We start from the raw sequence: 17,870 nt of genomic DNA on the forward strand, positions 1-17,870 counted from the left end.
TGAACCATTCAACCAAAGCTTTTGAAATTTTTATATGTTGTTACTGATGGCAAAATAGAGGTCAAGTTCAATAATGATGATTTTGACTTTTACCGTTCATGAGTTATGGTTCTTGAAAGATTTTAAAATGGTGTTTCCATTCACGTTGTTGCATTTACTCATGAACCATTCAATCTAAGCTTTTCAAATTTTAATATGTTGATACTGATGACAAAATGGAGGTCAAATTTGATATTGACGATTTTCTCTTTCACCATTCATCAGTAATGGTTCTTGTGATATTGCCAGGACACAAATAAATATTAATAAATCCGGTTTGCTGTCGTTGTGACAGCCTCTTGTTAATGAATTTGATGTCCAATCAACTTGAAACTTAGACCACATGTTCCCTTTAATATCATCTTTCTAATTGTAAGCCAAATTATAATTTTGACCCCAACTATGGACACATTCTTGCTTGATCATGTTTGTCATAAAGCTTCTAATGTTTCTATACTTTTTTCACATCCCTGGCTTTCTGATAATGGTAAATGCGGAGAAGAGCTTTGAACACACTTAACTTATTAAGTGTTATTTCATTTACTTACACTGGGTTGATACTCTGCTAGTTGATTATAATTCCAAAAGGTATGGTCAAATTTAAGTCAGCTGATTAATTCTTAAGGTAGTACTATATATAGTTACTGACCATCATGGTCTTTCTGTAGGGTTGGAGTAATATAGTTTCAGAAAATAGCAGTGAAAAACATTACTAGTACTTTTTATACGATAGCAAAAATTGAAAATGTTTTGGTTGTATATTGGTATCACGTTGGCGTCGTAGTCTGCGTCGTATTCGTCGTCCGAATACTTTTGGTTTTCGCACTATAACTTTAGTTTAAGTAAATAGAAATCTAAACACAAGGTTTTTGACCACAAAAGGAAGGTTGGGATTGATTTTGGAAGTTTTGGTCCCAACAGTTTAGGAATTAGGGGCCAAAATTGGCCCCCATATAAGCATTTTTCTTGGTTTTCGCACTATAACTTTAGTTTAAGTAAATAGAAATCTATGAAATTTAAACACAAGGTTTATGACCACAAAAGGAAGGTTGGGATTGATTTTGGGAGTTTTGGTTCCAACAGTTTAGGAATTAGGGGCCAAAAAAGGGCCCAAATAAGCATTATTCTTGGTTTTCGCACAATAACTTTAGTATAAGTAAATAGAAATCAATGAAATTTAAACACAGGGTTTATGAACACAAAAGGAAGGGTTGGGATTGATTTGGGGAGTTGAGATCCCAACAGTTTAGGAATTAGGGGCCAAAAAGGAGCCCAAATAAGCATTTTTCTTGGTTTTCTCACCATAACTTTAGTATAAGTATATAGAAATCTATGAAATTTAAACACAAGGTTTATGACCATATAAGGAAGGTTGGGATTGATTTTGGGAGTTTTGGTCCCAACAGTTTAGGAATAAGGGGTTCAACCTCTGCGGTCGTATAAGGCTGCGCCCTGTGGAGGATCTGGTTTTAGATGTTTTTGTATTTACAGCTGCCTAATGTCAGTTTCCACATTAAAAAAAAATTATTATATTGTAAACTGGAAACAAAAGCATTGTTGATTATTATAACTTAAAAAACATACTATTATCATTAAATGAGCTATTTTTTCCAGATCATAAGAAAGACATAAGCAAAATGAAAAATTTACTGGAAATTCTAACAGATCCATCAAAAAGGTAAATAGTTACAAATTTTGTAAACAAATGTTGAGGATAAATATTGATTTTCATTTTACTTAGGATATGTACAAACTTTTGTCTGTGTAAGGTCATTGTATCTATATGTAATTAAATCATAAAAGCCTCTGGTTTTACTGAATGTAATGGAACACAACACATTCTACCCTATACAATCACGAAAAAAAACATCATATCTGCAGGATAATGCCCAATATTTCCATTCTCAATTTTATTTTATTTGTGAGATCTTTGACAGGTTCTAAAACTTTGACTTGAAGTTGAAGTGTTTCCTTAATGTTTTATTTAGATTACCAATGGCAACCTTATTGAAATGTGAACAAGTCCTGGAAAAGTTAGAACTACACCACAGTAGTACCAGAACCGTAAGTAAACAATAGAGGGATATGTTATATAATATATTGACAAAACATACAATTATATTTCACCACACAGGATAAAGAATCTAACTGACAGTCACATAAAAATTGTCAGTAAGGAAATCAGCGACAAGACATTAGAAATAAATAAATATAATAAGCCAAACAGATTATTATATACATTAGCGCTAGCCACAGTAATATAAGCACTATTTATAAAGAATAAAAAGTTTAACAGTTGTAAGCCGCAGGTGGAAGGGAAAATAATTTCAACATTAAATTTCAAATTTGCAGTGCATCCTGAAATACAGAAATATATGAGAGTCTTTTATCCAAGTAACATGCTTACCAACCAAAATAAAGAATACTCATAATAATTTCTTCCAAGTAATATATGTAAACAGTGTTCCGTGTGGTAATTATCATTTTTATAAAAATTCACAATGATATGCAGTGTATAGTTGTTAATGACCATATTCAATGTTGGAATCTGCCATCCCAAGTTTATTGTGCTGGAGGATTTTTATAAAAGACCAGAGAAACAGATCTATTAATTCAAATGATTTATTTTTCTTTGCAGACACCCAGTAGTACAACAACAGTCACAACAGCTAGTTCACACATATGTGATCCATTGCTGGAGGCTGTAACAGCACACATCATGTCCCCAATGTTTAACCACTCCCTACACAGAACATTTGGTCCAGCAATGACAGCTCTTTATGGTGCTCCAATAAGGTAGGACATTTATATCTTAATACCATATAAAAGTTTTAGATATCAAGAGGTCAACATATGGTCATCGTTTTTTTTTAAAGATTTAAAAGAGACTATAGAAGTCGTTATCGGCAGTTATCAACACCAATTTCTTGATTAAGATAGCAAGAAAAACAGCTACTGAAGAGGCTCCTGACTTGGGACTGTTTTTCTAGATTTAGTTTTCAGTATTCAAACTACCCCATTGTTTTACTTGTAAAATTACTTATTGTAATCCCTTTGTTAGCTGGCCAAGTGAGCTTTTCTCATCACTTGGCGTCCGTTGTCGTTCGTTGTCGTTAACTTTTACAAAAATCTTCTCCACTGAAACTACTTGGCCAAATTTAACCAAACTTGGCCACAATCATTATTGGAGTATCTAGTTTTATGTTGAAGGCTGTACGGTGACCTATAGTTGTTAATGTCTGTGTCATTTTGGTCTTTTGTGGATAGTTGTCTCATTGGCAATCATACCACATCTTCTTTTTTATATTAAAAATGTGTCCGGTGACCCGGCCAACCAACCAAGATGGCCACCATGGCTAAAAATAGAGCATAGGGGTAAAATGTAGATTTTGGCTTATAACTCTGAAACCAAAGCATTTAGAGCAAATCTGACATGCGGTGAAATTGTTTATCAAGTCAAAAATTTATCTGCCCTGAAATTTTCAGATGAATTGGACAACTGGTTGTTGGGTTGCTGCCCCTGAATTGGTAATTTTAAGGAAATTTGCCGTTTTTGGTTATTATCTTGAATATTATTATAGATAGAGATAAAATGTAAACAGCAATAATGTTCTGCAAACAAATAAGTCAACATGACCAAAATGGTCAGTTGACCCCTTAAGGAGTTATTATTACCCTTTATAGTCATTTTTTACCAATTTTGCATAAATTTTTGTAATCTTTTACAAAAATCTTCTCATCTGAAACTACTGGGCTAAATTTAACCAAACTAAGCTACAATCATCATTAGGGTATGTAGTTTTAAAATGTTTGCAGTGACCCAGCCAACCAACCAAGATGGCAGCCATGGCTTTAAATAAAACATAGGTGGAAAATGTAGATTTTGGCTTATAACTCTGAAACCAAAGCATTTAGAGCAAATCTGTCAAGGGGTTAATTGTTTATCAAGTCAATATCTATCTGCCGTGAATTTTCAGATGAATCAGACAACTGGTTGTTGGGATGCTGCCCCCAATTGGTAATTTTTTAAAGAAATTTTGCCGTTTTTAGTTATTATCTTGAATACTATTATAGATAGAAATAAACTGTAAACAGCAATTATGTTCAGCAAAGTAAGATCTGTAATTAAGTCAACATGATGAAAATGATCTGTTGACCCCCTAAGAAGTTATTGTCCTTTATAGTCAATTTTTAACAATTTTCATAAGTTTGGTAAATTTTTTGGTAGCAAGAATGTACAGTAAAGTAAGATCTACAGACACATCACCATCACCAAAACACAATTTTGTCATGAATCCATCTGTGTCCTTTGTTTAATATGCTCATAGACCAAGGTGAGCGACACAGACTCTTTAGAGCCTCTAGTTTTACTTTTAAACAAACAAACTCTTTATTCCCTATTGTTTTACATTGATCTGCAGAGTAAACCTGCCAGTAGCTTTATATCTGGATGCAATGACAAACTTCCTGTTTAGCAGAACTTCAAAGTTTTAGATTAGATCTTTTCCAATCGTTAGTTGATATTGTGTCTCAGGATGAAAAGACAGTGAACAGCAAATCTAAGCCTTAATCAAAGTAATATTTTGGTTTCCATCATTTAACAAACTGCTATCAGACTGCAGATTTCAACATTGAAAAAACCACACAGACCACTCAAAAAATAGTTTCTTCTACTGCAAATTCATAAAGATCATAACTTTCACATGGTAGTTATGTAATTTTTTGTATTTTTCAGTAAGAAAGTTATTTTATTGAATGTATTTATAAGTGAAAAGTGTCCAGTATCCTGATATCAGGGACATTGTTCTCAACATTTCAAGGATCCCAAGATTATCTTACCACAAGATGAACATGTTTGTTTGTAGAAACCTTATATTATTTCTTAATGATTTATATATTTATAGAGCACCAAGTCCTCCACCTAGAAAGAGGAGAAAGGTAGAGGAATCTGATGATGAGGATGACATTCCACATATCTTACAGGGAGAGATAGCTAGACTGGGGGCACGATTTAAAGTCAACTTAAATCCTTTATTTAACAGTAAATCAAAGGCCGTACACTTAATATGTAAATTAGGTAAGTCACAAAAGCAGAATCACTTCAAGGGTTCCAATATTCTATACTCAGACCTGATTTTGATGTAAGAAAAAAAAAAGCTGAAATATAATTACCTTGATATTCCCTGGGTCGCAAAGTGACCCAAACCTCCTCTCGTAGTGAGGTAGCCCTCACAAAAAATTTAGCCAAAGTGGCCCCTAGAAATTAAGAATTACTACCCCTATCCCCAATTTCCCAGGTCTTAAAGAAAAGCAAAGAGAGTAGAACAGTTCTCCTTATCCTTAAAGAACATACCTCATTGCTAAAAGGATAGATACACAACATTTAGACAAATAAAAAAAAGAAATTTCAACGTTCCAGAAAGGCTGTGGTTTGTTTTTCTTATTTTCAAATTGTTCAGGTGAAGTTTTTTGGTTAGGTGTTGCTCCAAACTTTTCCAGCCTCTTCCAGTCTTTTTGACATAACTCACATCTGGAAATTCCTCTTGAATTAATTTTCCATATAAACTGGCCTACTGGGTTGCCATAAACCATACACCCAACCCAATCCCATTTCCAACAGTTTTTGACACCTTTGTCAACTTCCAAATTGTATGAGTCCAGGTACAACACAGGAAACCATGTTTTCATCTTGTTAGACTTTGTAATCTCAACCAATTACATTCGTCCTTTTATTAAAACATAGCTTTGGCCAATCAAAAATTAGCTCATTTCCACTTTTGGAAGTTTTTATTTTTACCCAATTTTTCGGAGAAGAGTGGAAAAAATATTCGATTTTGCCGTGATAAATAAAAAACGAAATTCAAAGCCCAAAATCGGAATGAAGATGAGTGGAAAGCAGAAGAAAATCAGGTCTGTATACTGTAGATTCATTATTATTCGTTGGATACTAATTTTCATTGATTTCTTGGGAACAGTTGAACAACAAAATTCAAGGTTCAACGAATACCATATTTTCCATAGGCTTGTTTGCATACTTCGGCAAAACCACAAATTTAAATATCCACAAACATGAAAATTGGTACCCACGAAAATAAATGAATCCACAGTATATTGGATACAAATAAATCTGTGGATTACACTAGTTTACAGAACAATTGAGTAAAACCGGAGGGAGGTCGAAGGTTCAGGCACATTATGTATGAAAGTTACTGTGCTTCTGTTTATTGTGTATTTTTCTCTATGCACTTAATTATTCCTTTGATTGAGACATTAAGAGAAGAGGAGATTGAATAATGTCAGTGGATGAGTTAAGTGTTTATCACAGTCTAAAAGGAATTAATTCTTAATTTACTATCTTATGTTGACATCTATATGTATTTTTGTCGAGCCTGCAACTTTTGTTGCAGAAAGCTCGACATAGGGATAGTGATGCGGCGGTGGCGTTAGCTAACTTCTTAAAAGGTTTATATTTTAGAAGGTGAAAGACCTGGATGCTTCATACTTTGTATATAGATGCCTCATGCTATGAAGTTTCCGTCAGTCACATGTCCAATGTCCTTGACCTCATTTTCATGGTTCAGTGACCACTTGAAAAAAAAGTTTTTTAATGTTGAATTCTCTATTATTATAACTAATAGGATAACTATATTTGGTATGTGCGTACCTTGCAAGGTCCTCATGCCCGTCAGACAGTTTTCATTTGACCTTGACCTCATTTCATGGATCAGTGAACACAGTTAAATTTTGGTGGTCAAGTCCATATCTCAGATACTATAAGCAATAGGGCTAGTATATTTGGTGTATGGAAGGACTGGAAGGTGTACATGTCCAACTGGTAGGTGTCATCTGACCTTGACCTCATTTTCATGGTTCAGTGGTTATAGTTAAGTTTTTGTGTTTTGGTCTGTTTTCTCATACTTTATGCAATAGGTCAACTATATTTGGTGTATGGAAATATATTATGATCTATATGTCAGTTCCGCAGGTTTTATTTGACCATGACCTCAATTGCACGGTTCATTGCACAGTGTTAAGTTTTTGAGTTTTGGTCTATTTTTCTTAAACTATAAGTAGTAGGTCAACTATATTTGTTGTATGGAAGCTTTGTTAGCTGTACATGTCTGCCTGACATGGTTCATCTGACCTTGACCTCATTTTCATGGTTCATTGGTCTTTGTTTAGCTATCTTGGTTAATGTTAAGTTTATGTGACAGTTGTAATAAAGCTTTATACTTAGGACTATCAACATAATATCAATGATTAGTAAAGAAGGTGAGACATTTCAGTGTGTGCACTCTTGTTTTACACTTTTGTTAGCATTGATAAAAGAAAACTCCCTTTATATTTTGAATTATTTGTGGTTCCAGAGTTACAGGACTTTATCAATCAGATTGAAGGCATTTTTTCACATTTTACTTAAGTTTGCCTCTGTTTAAAAAAGTTAATATCTTGGGGGTTTTTTATTGATAAAAGAAGGCTCTGTTCTGAATTTGATTATTTATTTTAAACTGTCTTTCTAGAGTTACTGGACATTAACCATCAGATTTAAGGCAATATTCACATATCACACATAAAAGATTGATCTACTCAAAATTTAACTTGAATTTAAAGAAATTCTCTCGTGTTTATTATCATAAAACACTGATCAAGTTGGTATTGAGGTGGCGTCACTTTAAAGTTTTAAAGTTCTCTAGTTATGTCCCTTTATAACATTATATGCAAGCAGGGGCATCATTTGTGTCCCATGGACACATTCATTCTCTATTTATTTATGCTAAAGTAATGAGACTCTTTGTCAGATTTTTTTCTATGTGCTGATTAAAAACCTTCTCAATATTTCATTTTATTTTGAAGAGATTTCAATATGCAACAGAAGTGAATATTTGCTGAATCCAGATAAAGTTTTACTTACTTACTCACTTACTTACTTAAGTTAGATCTTGAATGGCTTAGGGAATTTTTGTAAGGAAACAGTTAATAAATTTCACTTCAAAAGTAGAAATATGTATTAAGATTCATGCAGATGGTTTAAAAAGAATTGAGAAAAATGTCAAATGTAATCCCTTTTCTTGATCTATTTTGTTCTAGAACTTCTATAAGCCTAGGTATTTAGTGTGCCATATTCCACATGTTCAATCTATTTCTTAAGGAAAACTTTAGGCTATTATACTGAATATGGTTTTTGTCTTTCCTTGAAAGAATAAAATAAAATAAACTTAGGTACGCTTTTTTTGCGACGTCAGTGGAAGCATGAACAATGTATTAATTTGTGATTACATCGGTGCATGTAGAACCACCAGTAGTAGGTCAATGATATTTGTTATGCAGTTGTATTAGCTTTTTCACATCTCAATTCCATGGAGATAATTCTGCCCTGCCGTCTCAGTCATGGTCTGTTAACTTTGATATTTGCTTGCTTAGCATGTTTGAATATTGTAATTTGGATTGAATATTTGCGTTATCATGACACTATCAAATTTACAAAAAAGCAAGTCATATCTCTGCATCAACACTTTTTAGCTCACCTGGCCCGAAGGCTTTTCCCATCACTTGGTGTCCGTCTCCGTCGTCGTCGTCCGTCGTCGTTAACTTTTACAAAAATCTTCTCCTCTGAAACTACTGGGCCAAATTAAACCAAACTTGGCCACAATCATCATTGGAGTATCTAGTTTAAAAAATGTGTGGCGTGACCCGGACAACCAGCCAAGATGGCCACCATGGCTAAAAATAGAGCATAGGGGTAAAATGCAGTTTTTGGCTTATAACTCAAAAACCAAAGCATTTAGAGCAAATCTGACATGGGTGTAATTGTTTATCAGATCAAAATCTATCTGCCCTCAAATTTTCAGATGAATCCAACAACCTGTTGTTGGGTTGCTGCCCCTGAATTTGTAATTTTAGGGAATTTTTGCTGTTTTTGGTTATTATCTTGAATATTATTATAGATAGAGATAAACTGTAAACAGCAGTTATGTTCAGCAAAGTTAGATTTACAAATAAGTCAACATGACCAAAATGGTCAGTTGACCACTTTAGGAGTTATTGACCTTTATAGTCAATTTTTAACCATTTTTCGTAAATCTTAGTAATCTTTTACAAAAATCTTCTCCTCTGAAACTAATGGGCCAAATTAATCCAAACTTGGCCACAATCATCTTTGGGATATCAAGTTTAAAAAATGTGTCCGAAGACCCAGCCATCCAACCAAGATGGCCGCCATGGCTAAAAATAGAACATAGTAATAAAATGCAGTTTTTGGCTTATAACTCAAAAACCAAAGCATTTAGAGCAAATCTGACATTGGGTAAGTTGTTATTCAGGTCAAAATCAGATGAATCTGATAACCCGTTGTTGGGTTGCTGCCCCTAAATTGGTAATTTTAAGGAAATTTTACTGTTTTTAGTTATTATCTTGAATATTATTATAGATAGGGATAAACTTTAAACAGCAATAATGTTCAGCAAAGTAAGATCTACAAATAAGTCAACATGACTGAAATGGTCAATTGACCCCCTAAGGAGTTATTGTCCTTTATAGTCAATTTTTAACAATTTTTATAAAATTTGTAAATTTTTACTAACATTTTCCACTGAAACTACTGGGCCAAGTTCATTATAGATAGAGATAACTGTAAGCAGCAAGAATGTTCAGTAAAGTAAGACGTACAAACACATCACCATCACCAAAACACAATTTTGTCATGAATCCATCTGCTTCCTTTGTTTAATATTCACATAGACCAAGGTGAGCGACACAGGCTCTTTAGAGCCTCTAGTTTTCTTCATTCTTACAGATATTGATTTAATATTTGTTATATGGTTTAATCATGACAAGTTATAGATCAAGTTCGAATTTTGTTTCATTCTGATGATTAAGTCCAGAGTTATGGTCCATAAAAAAATCCATATCCAATGTTAGAGTACTATGTTAAACCATATTTTTATACAAAGAGAGATAACTCATTTTTTTAAAGAAATATACATAATTAATTCTTTAGTAAATTGTTTGAAAAATGTGTGCCAGTTTGTTTGTTATTTTATATTGAATGCTATATATATAAAAAACATATTATCAAGTGGCATCCTTTAATTAGGTAATAATCTATTTTTATTAAGGTATATAGTTCATTACATTACATTGTGTAGATAAAAGTTGTTGACACTATAAATAAGTTACAAATCTATATTAGTTTGTGACAAATGCAAGAAAAAATATTTGGAACTATTAATTATATATTTGATTATAATTTGAAAATAGATATACATTGTATTACATCATATCTAATTTTAGAGAACTATTAATCATATCCAATGTTAAGAGTGTTTTTCCACACTTTTTTTCATCATGCTTGAAGATATTGATTGATAATTGGTATATAGTTTTATCATGACAAGTTCCAGATCAAGTTCAAATTTTTGTTTTGATCTGATAATTTTTTGCATGTTATGGTCCTTGGATTTGAAAAATTTACTCATATAATCAGTTATTCACACTGTTTTAGTCATGCTTAAATATAATGACTTGATATTTCCTTTTTGTTTACACCATGACAAGTTATAGAATAAGTTAGCATTTTGTTCCAGTATAATTTAATTTTTACCTGGTAGGGGACTATGTATTGCCATTCAATACTCTCAGAATGCTTGTTTATTCTAAAAATGTCCTTATTTGGTAAAAAAAGATTGATTTCTTCAAATCAACAAAATTGTATGGCCTGCAATGACTGAGTTTTACTGCCAACAAATATGTGTTGGGAAATATTGGATACATTAGATTTACTTCCCTTTGTATGTAAAAATTACAAATTTGTTATAATTTTGCGTATATACTATGACTTAAAAAGGTTTTGAATCAATTACCCGAGATGTTAGATACAGTTCCTGATTACAAAACTATATAAACACTGACAAAATTGACATGAAATTTTAGACATTTATTAAGGTTTAGATTCATACCTTCTCTTATGAGAGTTTTTATAATCAGAGATACTAAATCTTACCTGAAGGATGAAATTTCCCCGTCTTATTTCCTTGAAGGATGTTTTTCACTCTTTAAACTTTTAAGATTTTTTTTATTAAAAGCTGGAAATTGACAAAGTATGAGTTCTCTTCGTTACAGTTTGGAGAGAGGAATCATCTTTATTGAGACATCTCTCTATAATATAAATGGAATTTGAGAAGACCTTTTAAAAATGTTATCCCATAAGCCCTTCTGTCATCTCAAAATTAGAGACAAATGTCCAAAAATTAAAAGCTTTTTGAAGAGTGTAGAATCAATAGTATAACTACTTTTAATCATTAGACTTCCGGTCATATTTAAATTATTTTTATTTGCAGATGATAAAAATTTACCCAGTGTGCCTCCTATAACTGTGACAGTACCAGAAAACTATCCAGATACGAGTCCTGAATGTGACTCAAAACTTCCTGAATATGGTAAGTGCCTGCCAATTCTAGGTTTTGTTACATATTCTGACATCAGACTCTCACTTCTTTTAACTGAGTTTTACTGTGCGTATTGCTGTGTGTTTCTTTATATTCTACATTGGCTAGAGGTATAGGGGAGGTTTGAGATCTCACAAAACATATTTAACCCCGCCACATTTTTGTGCCTGTCCCAAGTGAGGATCCTCTGGCCTTTGTTAGTCTTGTATGTTTTTTAATTTTAGTTCATTCATATGGTTTAGAGTTTAGTATGAAGTCCATTTTCACTGAATAAGTGCACATTTTTATATAGGGGTCAGCTGAGGCCCACCTCCAGGTGTGGGATTTTCTCTCTGTGTTGAAGACCCATTGTTGGCGTTTGGCTGTTTTCTGCTCTTTAGTCAGTTAGTTATCTCTTTGACATGTTTCCCATTTCCTTTCTCATTTTTATTTGCTTTAAAAACAAAGGAGATGTGGTAAGATAGCCAATGAGACAACAATTCATCAAAAGACATCTGGATTATAATCATAATAACAAACAGGGCAGATGTTGCTTAAAATAGAACACTAGTGGTAAAATGACATTTTTGGCTTATTGCAACCGAAATCATTTTTAAAAAATCGCCTCATCGTTATGAGCTATTTTTATTTTTTTTGAATACTGTTTACCAAAAAAACAAGTTTGTCTAAATATTCCATATTGGCCAGGTGAGTATTTCAGGCATCTGTGAGCCTCTAGTATATACAGTAGTTTTGATAACTTTGTTATTTGTAGGTATCATAATGGGCTGTAATTTGTTTACAAAATTTGTTATTTTCTAACCCTCACATTTTACATTTTCCACACTTGACCATTTATCTTATATTCTGACAATTGTTTCCACAATAGTGTACCATCGTCCTAAACAGTTGCCAGAGACTTAATTTGTTTCAAATAGCAAATTGAACAATTTCCAGGAATCAAATTTGTGTAACTGTGCTTCATTTATAAATATTTGCTGCTTATGTAAGCAGACTGAAAGATTTACTTAAATTTTGTTGATCATTTTTATTTAAAATTGGCAGATGATAGACTGTTTATATAGAAGTTTATTTGTGAACAGTAACAATAACATATCAGGTTGTAAGGGAGCAGGAGGTGCAGACAGAAACATGCTACATTCTATTTATAGAAGCTTTCTGGATAAATGTTCACTTGTTCAGGTTTATTTGTTATCATTACAAGGGTGCTGGTGCAGATATGTTTGTTATTTTTTAACAGCTAATGCAATTAGTACTTATAATAGAACTTATATCAAATTGCAGCTTCTTGAAGGAAAGTATTATAATTTGATGCCAAATGTATAGTGAAATTATTCAGGAGAAAAGTTTTTTCTTTGCCTGAAACTCATCACTTGTATCGTTAGAATGATAAGTTGTACTTAAAAGATTTTTCCAAGATTTTTACTTCTTACTTATTTAAAGGGAAAATTAATTCAAAATTTTTGACATTGTCTCTTCCATCCTGCACCTTTTATTCAAACCAAAAACATTTAACAGTGAATCCTCCACAAACTAAAAGATAAGTCGCCCAAATCAGATACACAAAAATGTGCACTTATTACTTGTCCTTGGGGTTATGCTTGGTAACAGTTTTAATTACTATTCCTGAAAAAGTGCACTGTATGTCTGGGTAATTATCAGTTGTAGAAGTGAAGCAGTTGTTTTTCAGATAGGTTTAAAGAAATAGTCATATGTACACAATTATTAAATCTTACATTCTTAATCTTAAAAAAAGATCATGAATGTTGCAATATTTATTCCTCAAATGAGTGCCAAGACAGACACAAACTTGATTTGACATTGACTAATTGAATGAATCCCTCAGGTGATAATTATCCAGTATTCAGGATTAAGATGTATTTGTCACTTGGTTTCAGCAGATTTATTTATTTAAACCACTAGTTTGCATGACAAGAAATTGATGGAATAAAAATCTATTTGGTTTAGTGTTACTTGATAGTAAACAATATTACATTTTCCTTGCAAACATTTGTTTGAAAATTTACATTGCAATTCCTTTTGTAATTATCTTAAATTACAATATTGCATACTTATTTAATTTAAAAGATAGAAGAAAAATCAGATTTCTTCAAAAAATTTCCAGTGTTTCTTTAGTTATAGACGTTTAAGCAATGCTTTTTTAATACTACAGATTAAAATAAATATTGTTAAAAAAAATTGTGTGAAATTTGTTATCTGTGTCCGTGTTATAGAGATTCAGCTTTTGAATCACATTAACATGAGGCATTATCTTTTAAACTTTTGCTTAAAAAAAAGAAACAATGATTGGTCAAGTTTTTGGCCATCACCTAAAGCTTTTAAAAAACACCTCAGAGTTAAATTTATTTCATCTCTTGACCTATAAAGTGATCCTGATGGGGTAGCCTTAAACCTATATGTTTACCACTAACAAAAGTTTGAGTTTTTGTCTTGTTGAAAAGAATGACCAAGTTTAAAATCCTTTTATGATTTTCTAAAGTACATTTATAACTAACAGTACACACAGCAGCATATTTGATATGTATTTTTTGAATGCAGTAATTGGACAACTTTTTTTTTATTCTTAGTATCAGAAAGAAACATGCTTATTTTACTTATATATAACATGACGGTACCCAAATTGCACCTATTTTGACAGTTTTTTCAACTAAGTTTTTTTATGATCATGACAAAAATTTCCATTTTGTGTTTATTTTGTAGCCGTATCCTTTATTATAAAGGTACACCAATTTGATTTTCAATCCATAAGGAATCATAAAAAAATTGGTCTGAACTTACCTCCAAACCATCCCAGATTCTGTAATGAGGAGTACCCAAATTGCATCCATGCTTAAATTCGCATCGTCAAAAGTCGAATAACAGAGCTTTTGTTTATTTTTTTCAAAATTTTGAACAATTGGATATTTGTCCATGCTTACTCTTCATTTTTTAAGAAATGGATACTTGAAACGTATTGTATTTGTTAATTCTAAATAGACAACGTTTTGATGACGTCGCATGGCGACGTTTCAGTACATTTTGCTTTTTCAGTAAACACTTCATCTGTTGATAAATATTGTGAACGTTTTGTGTATATCTAAATATTTTTACCTATGTTGAAAGACGTGCATAGTATCAAATCATAAAAATACTCTTTTTTTAGTCTCTAGGAAATCTTGTTAGATTTTCGCTGCTATTTTTATACGACCGCAAAATTTGAAAAATTTTTCGTCGTATATTGCTATCATGTTGGCGTCGTCGTCGTCGTCGTCGTCGTCCGAATACTTTTAGTTTTCGCACTCTAACTTTAGTAAAAGTGAATGGAAATCTATGAAATTTTAACACAAGGTTTATGACCACAAAAGGAAGGTTGGTATTGATTTTGGGAGTTTTGGTCCTAACATTTTAGGAATTAGGGGCCAAAAAGGGCCCAAATAAGCATTTTCTTGGTTTTCGCACTATAACTTTAGTTTAAGTTAATAGAAATCTATGAAATTTTGACACAAGGTTTATGACCACAAAAGAACGGTTGGGATTGATTTTGGGAGTTTTGGTTTCAACAGTTTAGGAATAAGGGGCCAAAAAAGGGCCCAAATAAGCATTATTCTTGGTTTTCGCACAATAACTTTAGTTTAAGTAAATAGAAATCAATGAAATTTTAAACACAATGTTAATGACTACAAAAGGAAGGCTGGTATTGATTTTGGGAGTTTAGGTCCCAACAGTTTAGGAATTAGGGGCCAAAAAGGGACCCAAATAAGCATTTTTCTTGGTTTTCGCACCATAACGTTAGTATAAGTAAATAGAAATCTATGATATTTAAACACAAGGTTTATGACCATAAAAGGAAGGTTAATATTGATTTTGGGAGTTTTGGTCCCAACAGAATAAGGGGTCCAAAGGGTCCAAAATTAAACTTAGTTTGATTTTGACAAAAAATGAATCAGTTAGGTTCTTTGATATGCTGAATCTAAAAATGTACTTAGATTCTTGATTATTGGCCCAGTTTTCAAGTTGGTCCAAATCGGGGTCCAAAATTAAACTTTGTTTGATTTCATCAAAAATTGAATAAATGGGGTTCTTTGATATACCAAATCTAACTGTGTATGTAGATTCTTCATTTTTGGGTCCTGTTTTCAAATTGGTCTACACTAAAGTCCAAAGGGTCCAAAATTAAACTTAGTCTGATTTAAGGTTCTTTGATATGCTGAATCCAAAAATGTACTTAGATTTTTTATTATGGGCCCAGTTTTCAAGTTCGTCCAAATCAGGATCTAAAATTATTATATTAAGTATTGTGCAATAGCAAGTCTTTTCAATTGCACAGTATTGCGCAATGGCAAGAAATATCTAATTGCACAATATTGTGAAATAGCAAATTTTTTTTTAATTAGAGTTATCTTTCTTTGTCCAGAATAGTAAGCAAGAAATATCTAATTGCAAAATATTGTGCAATAGCAAGATTTTTTTTTAATTGGAGTTATCTTTCTTTGTCCAGAATCAACTTAAATCTTTGTTATATACAATATACAATGTATATTCACTTTTTACTACCAACTGATAAATTAAAATAATCTTTACCATTCAGTGATAACAAGCAGTTTTTTTACATCTTAATATTTTATGATGTATTTAAATGAGTAGTTATTGTTGCAAACTCCATTAGAAATTTTAATTGAGATTAGTTTTGGAATAAGGGAAAGGGGGATGTGATTAAAAAAATTGGGTTCAATTTTTCTCATTTGAAATTTCATAAATAAAAAAGAAAATTTCTTCAAACATTTTTTTGAGAGGATTAATATTCAACAGCATAGTGAATTGCTCTAAGAGAAAACAAAAATTTTAAGTTCATTAGAACACATTCATTCTGTGTCAGAAACCTATGCTGTGTCAACTATTTAATCACAATCCAAATTTAGAGCTGAATCCAGCTTGAATGTTGTGTCCATACTTGCCCCAACCATTCAGGGTTCAACCTCTGCGGTCGTATAAAGCTACGCCCTGCGGAGCATCTGGTTGATAAATAGGTGCAATTTTGGGTACTCGGTGCAATTTGGGTACCGTTACGTTACAAGTTTATTGCATAACATGTTAGATCTGTCTTTGAATAGGTTGGCAGTCGTTCCCAAGATGATGCTAAAAATGATAACTTGGTCAATTAATAGTTAATAAGTTAAACACTTAATGTGATGTAAGTAACAGACAGTTGTCACTGGTGATTAAGTTTGCATGATTTATTAGATACTCTCATAACTAGGAACAAAGAAAGATAAAAAAGAAAAAAAAGTACCCAAAAGATGTTTAGAGGTCATCAATGGACAAAATATCAATTTTTAATCACTCAGTCTTAAAAAAAAGTTGTGAATAAATTAAACAGAGACTAATGATCGAAAGATTTACCATTAACACTCAAGTCATTTTAGATATAGATAAATAATAAATGATAAGTTCTGTCCTTGCTTGAAATAGGGACTGTTTCTCAGATCCTATTGACAACAGGTCAACTATTATATTTGATGTACAGAATAAATGTTGGAAGGTTCAACTGACATAGGAGTAGAATGCACCTGTCTTGTGAGATGTTTAAACTCACAACCACAGTTTTGACTGGCTAAACCACTCAGCTACTATCTTTAGTTCCCCTTTTCCTATTGTAGCTAACACATTTAAATATATGTAATAAAGGGGAACAAGGTGTCAGTATTTCATGAATTGAATATTTGTGTAATTCAAATTAAATTGAAAATATGCACATTGTAACATTTATTGGTGTCTTTCAATCCCATCATAGCACACAGCTACTAAATTTTAGTGTTGATTTCTGCATTATTTCAATATAATCAAGGACATTTAGCATTGTTGGCACACCATCAGTACATTCAAGTTAATGTTTCCAAAGATGACGTGCATTGGGAATTCTCATGGCCTGGTATTTATTTAAATGTTATCTGAGAATAGTGGTAGAAACATTCCTCTAATTCTCATGGCCATATCATTTACCTGTTCCTAATCAATATAATTATGATGTAACATTTGTTATATAATAAAGCTGTTTTATTAGATCATTATCAATATAACAACTTATGTATGACATCACAATCCTTCTTCAAATGCACATTGATTCAAACTACTGCAGCCATAAAACAAAAAACAAATTATGTTTTAATTTACAGTAATAAATTGAGCTGTTTCATTTTTTTTTTAGAAACAAATGCTTTCCTGAAATCAGTTCATCAATCCATGTCTGTTTTATTACTGAGAATGCCAAACAGATACACATTTACAGAGCTGCTTGATAAATGGGTAATGTATATGACTTCATTTTTAAATTGTGAGTAAAACTAAATGAAACAGTGAAATATGCCTAAGCCTACCTTTTTTTGCAAT

General features: G+C 32.0%; 1 protein-coding gene across 8 annotated transcripts in view; it reads left to right on the forward strand.

Moving 5' to 3' along the window:
• The window catches only part of LOC139527666 (mediator of RNA polymerase II transcription subunit 15-like), a 114,385-nt gene that overhangs the window by 95,781 nt on the left and 734 nt on the right, over positions 1 to 17,870 (forward strand). For all 8 annotated transcript variants that reach the window (XM_071323230.1, XM_071323231.1, XM_071323232.1 and 5 more), the window contains 6 exons: positions 1,654 to 1,717; positions 2,028 to 2,103; positions 2,678 to 2,835; positions 4,944 to 5,116; positions 11,376 to 11,474; positions 17,689 to 17,786. In XM_071323230.1, coding sequence (XP_071179331.1) covers positions 1,654 to 1,717; positions 2,028 to 2,103; positions 2,678 to 2,835; positions 4,944 to 5,116; positions 11,376 to 11,474; positions 17,689 to 17,786 — 668 coding nt within the window. The remainder of the gene's footprint in view (positions 1 to 1,653; positions 1,718 to 2,027; positions 2,104 to 2,677; positions 2,836 to 4,943; positions 5,117 to 11,375; positions 11,475 to 17,688; positions 17,787 to 17,870) is intronic.

The sequence above is a fragment of the Mytilus edulis genome, chromosome 6 (genome assembly GCF_963676685.1).
Source record: "Mytilus edulis chromosome 6, xbMytEdul2.2, whole genome shotgun sequence".
Taxonomy (NCBI): domain Eukaryota; kingdom Metazoa; phylum Mollusca; class Bivalvia; order Mytilida; family Mytilidae; genus Mytilus; species Mytilus edulis.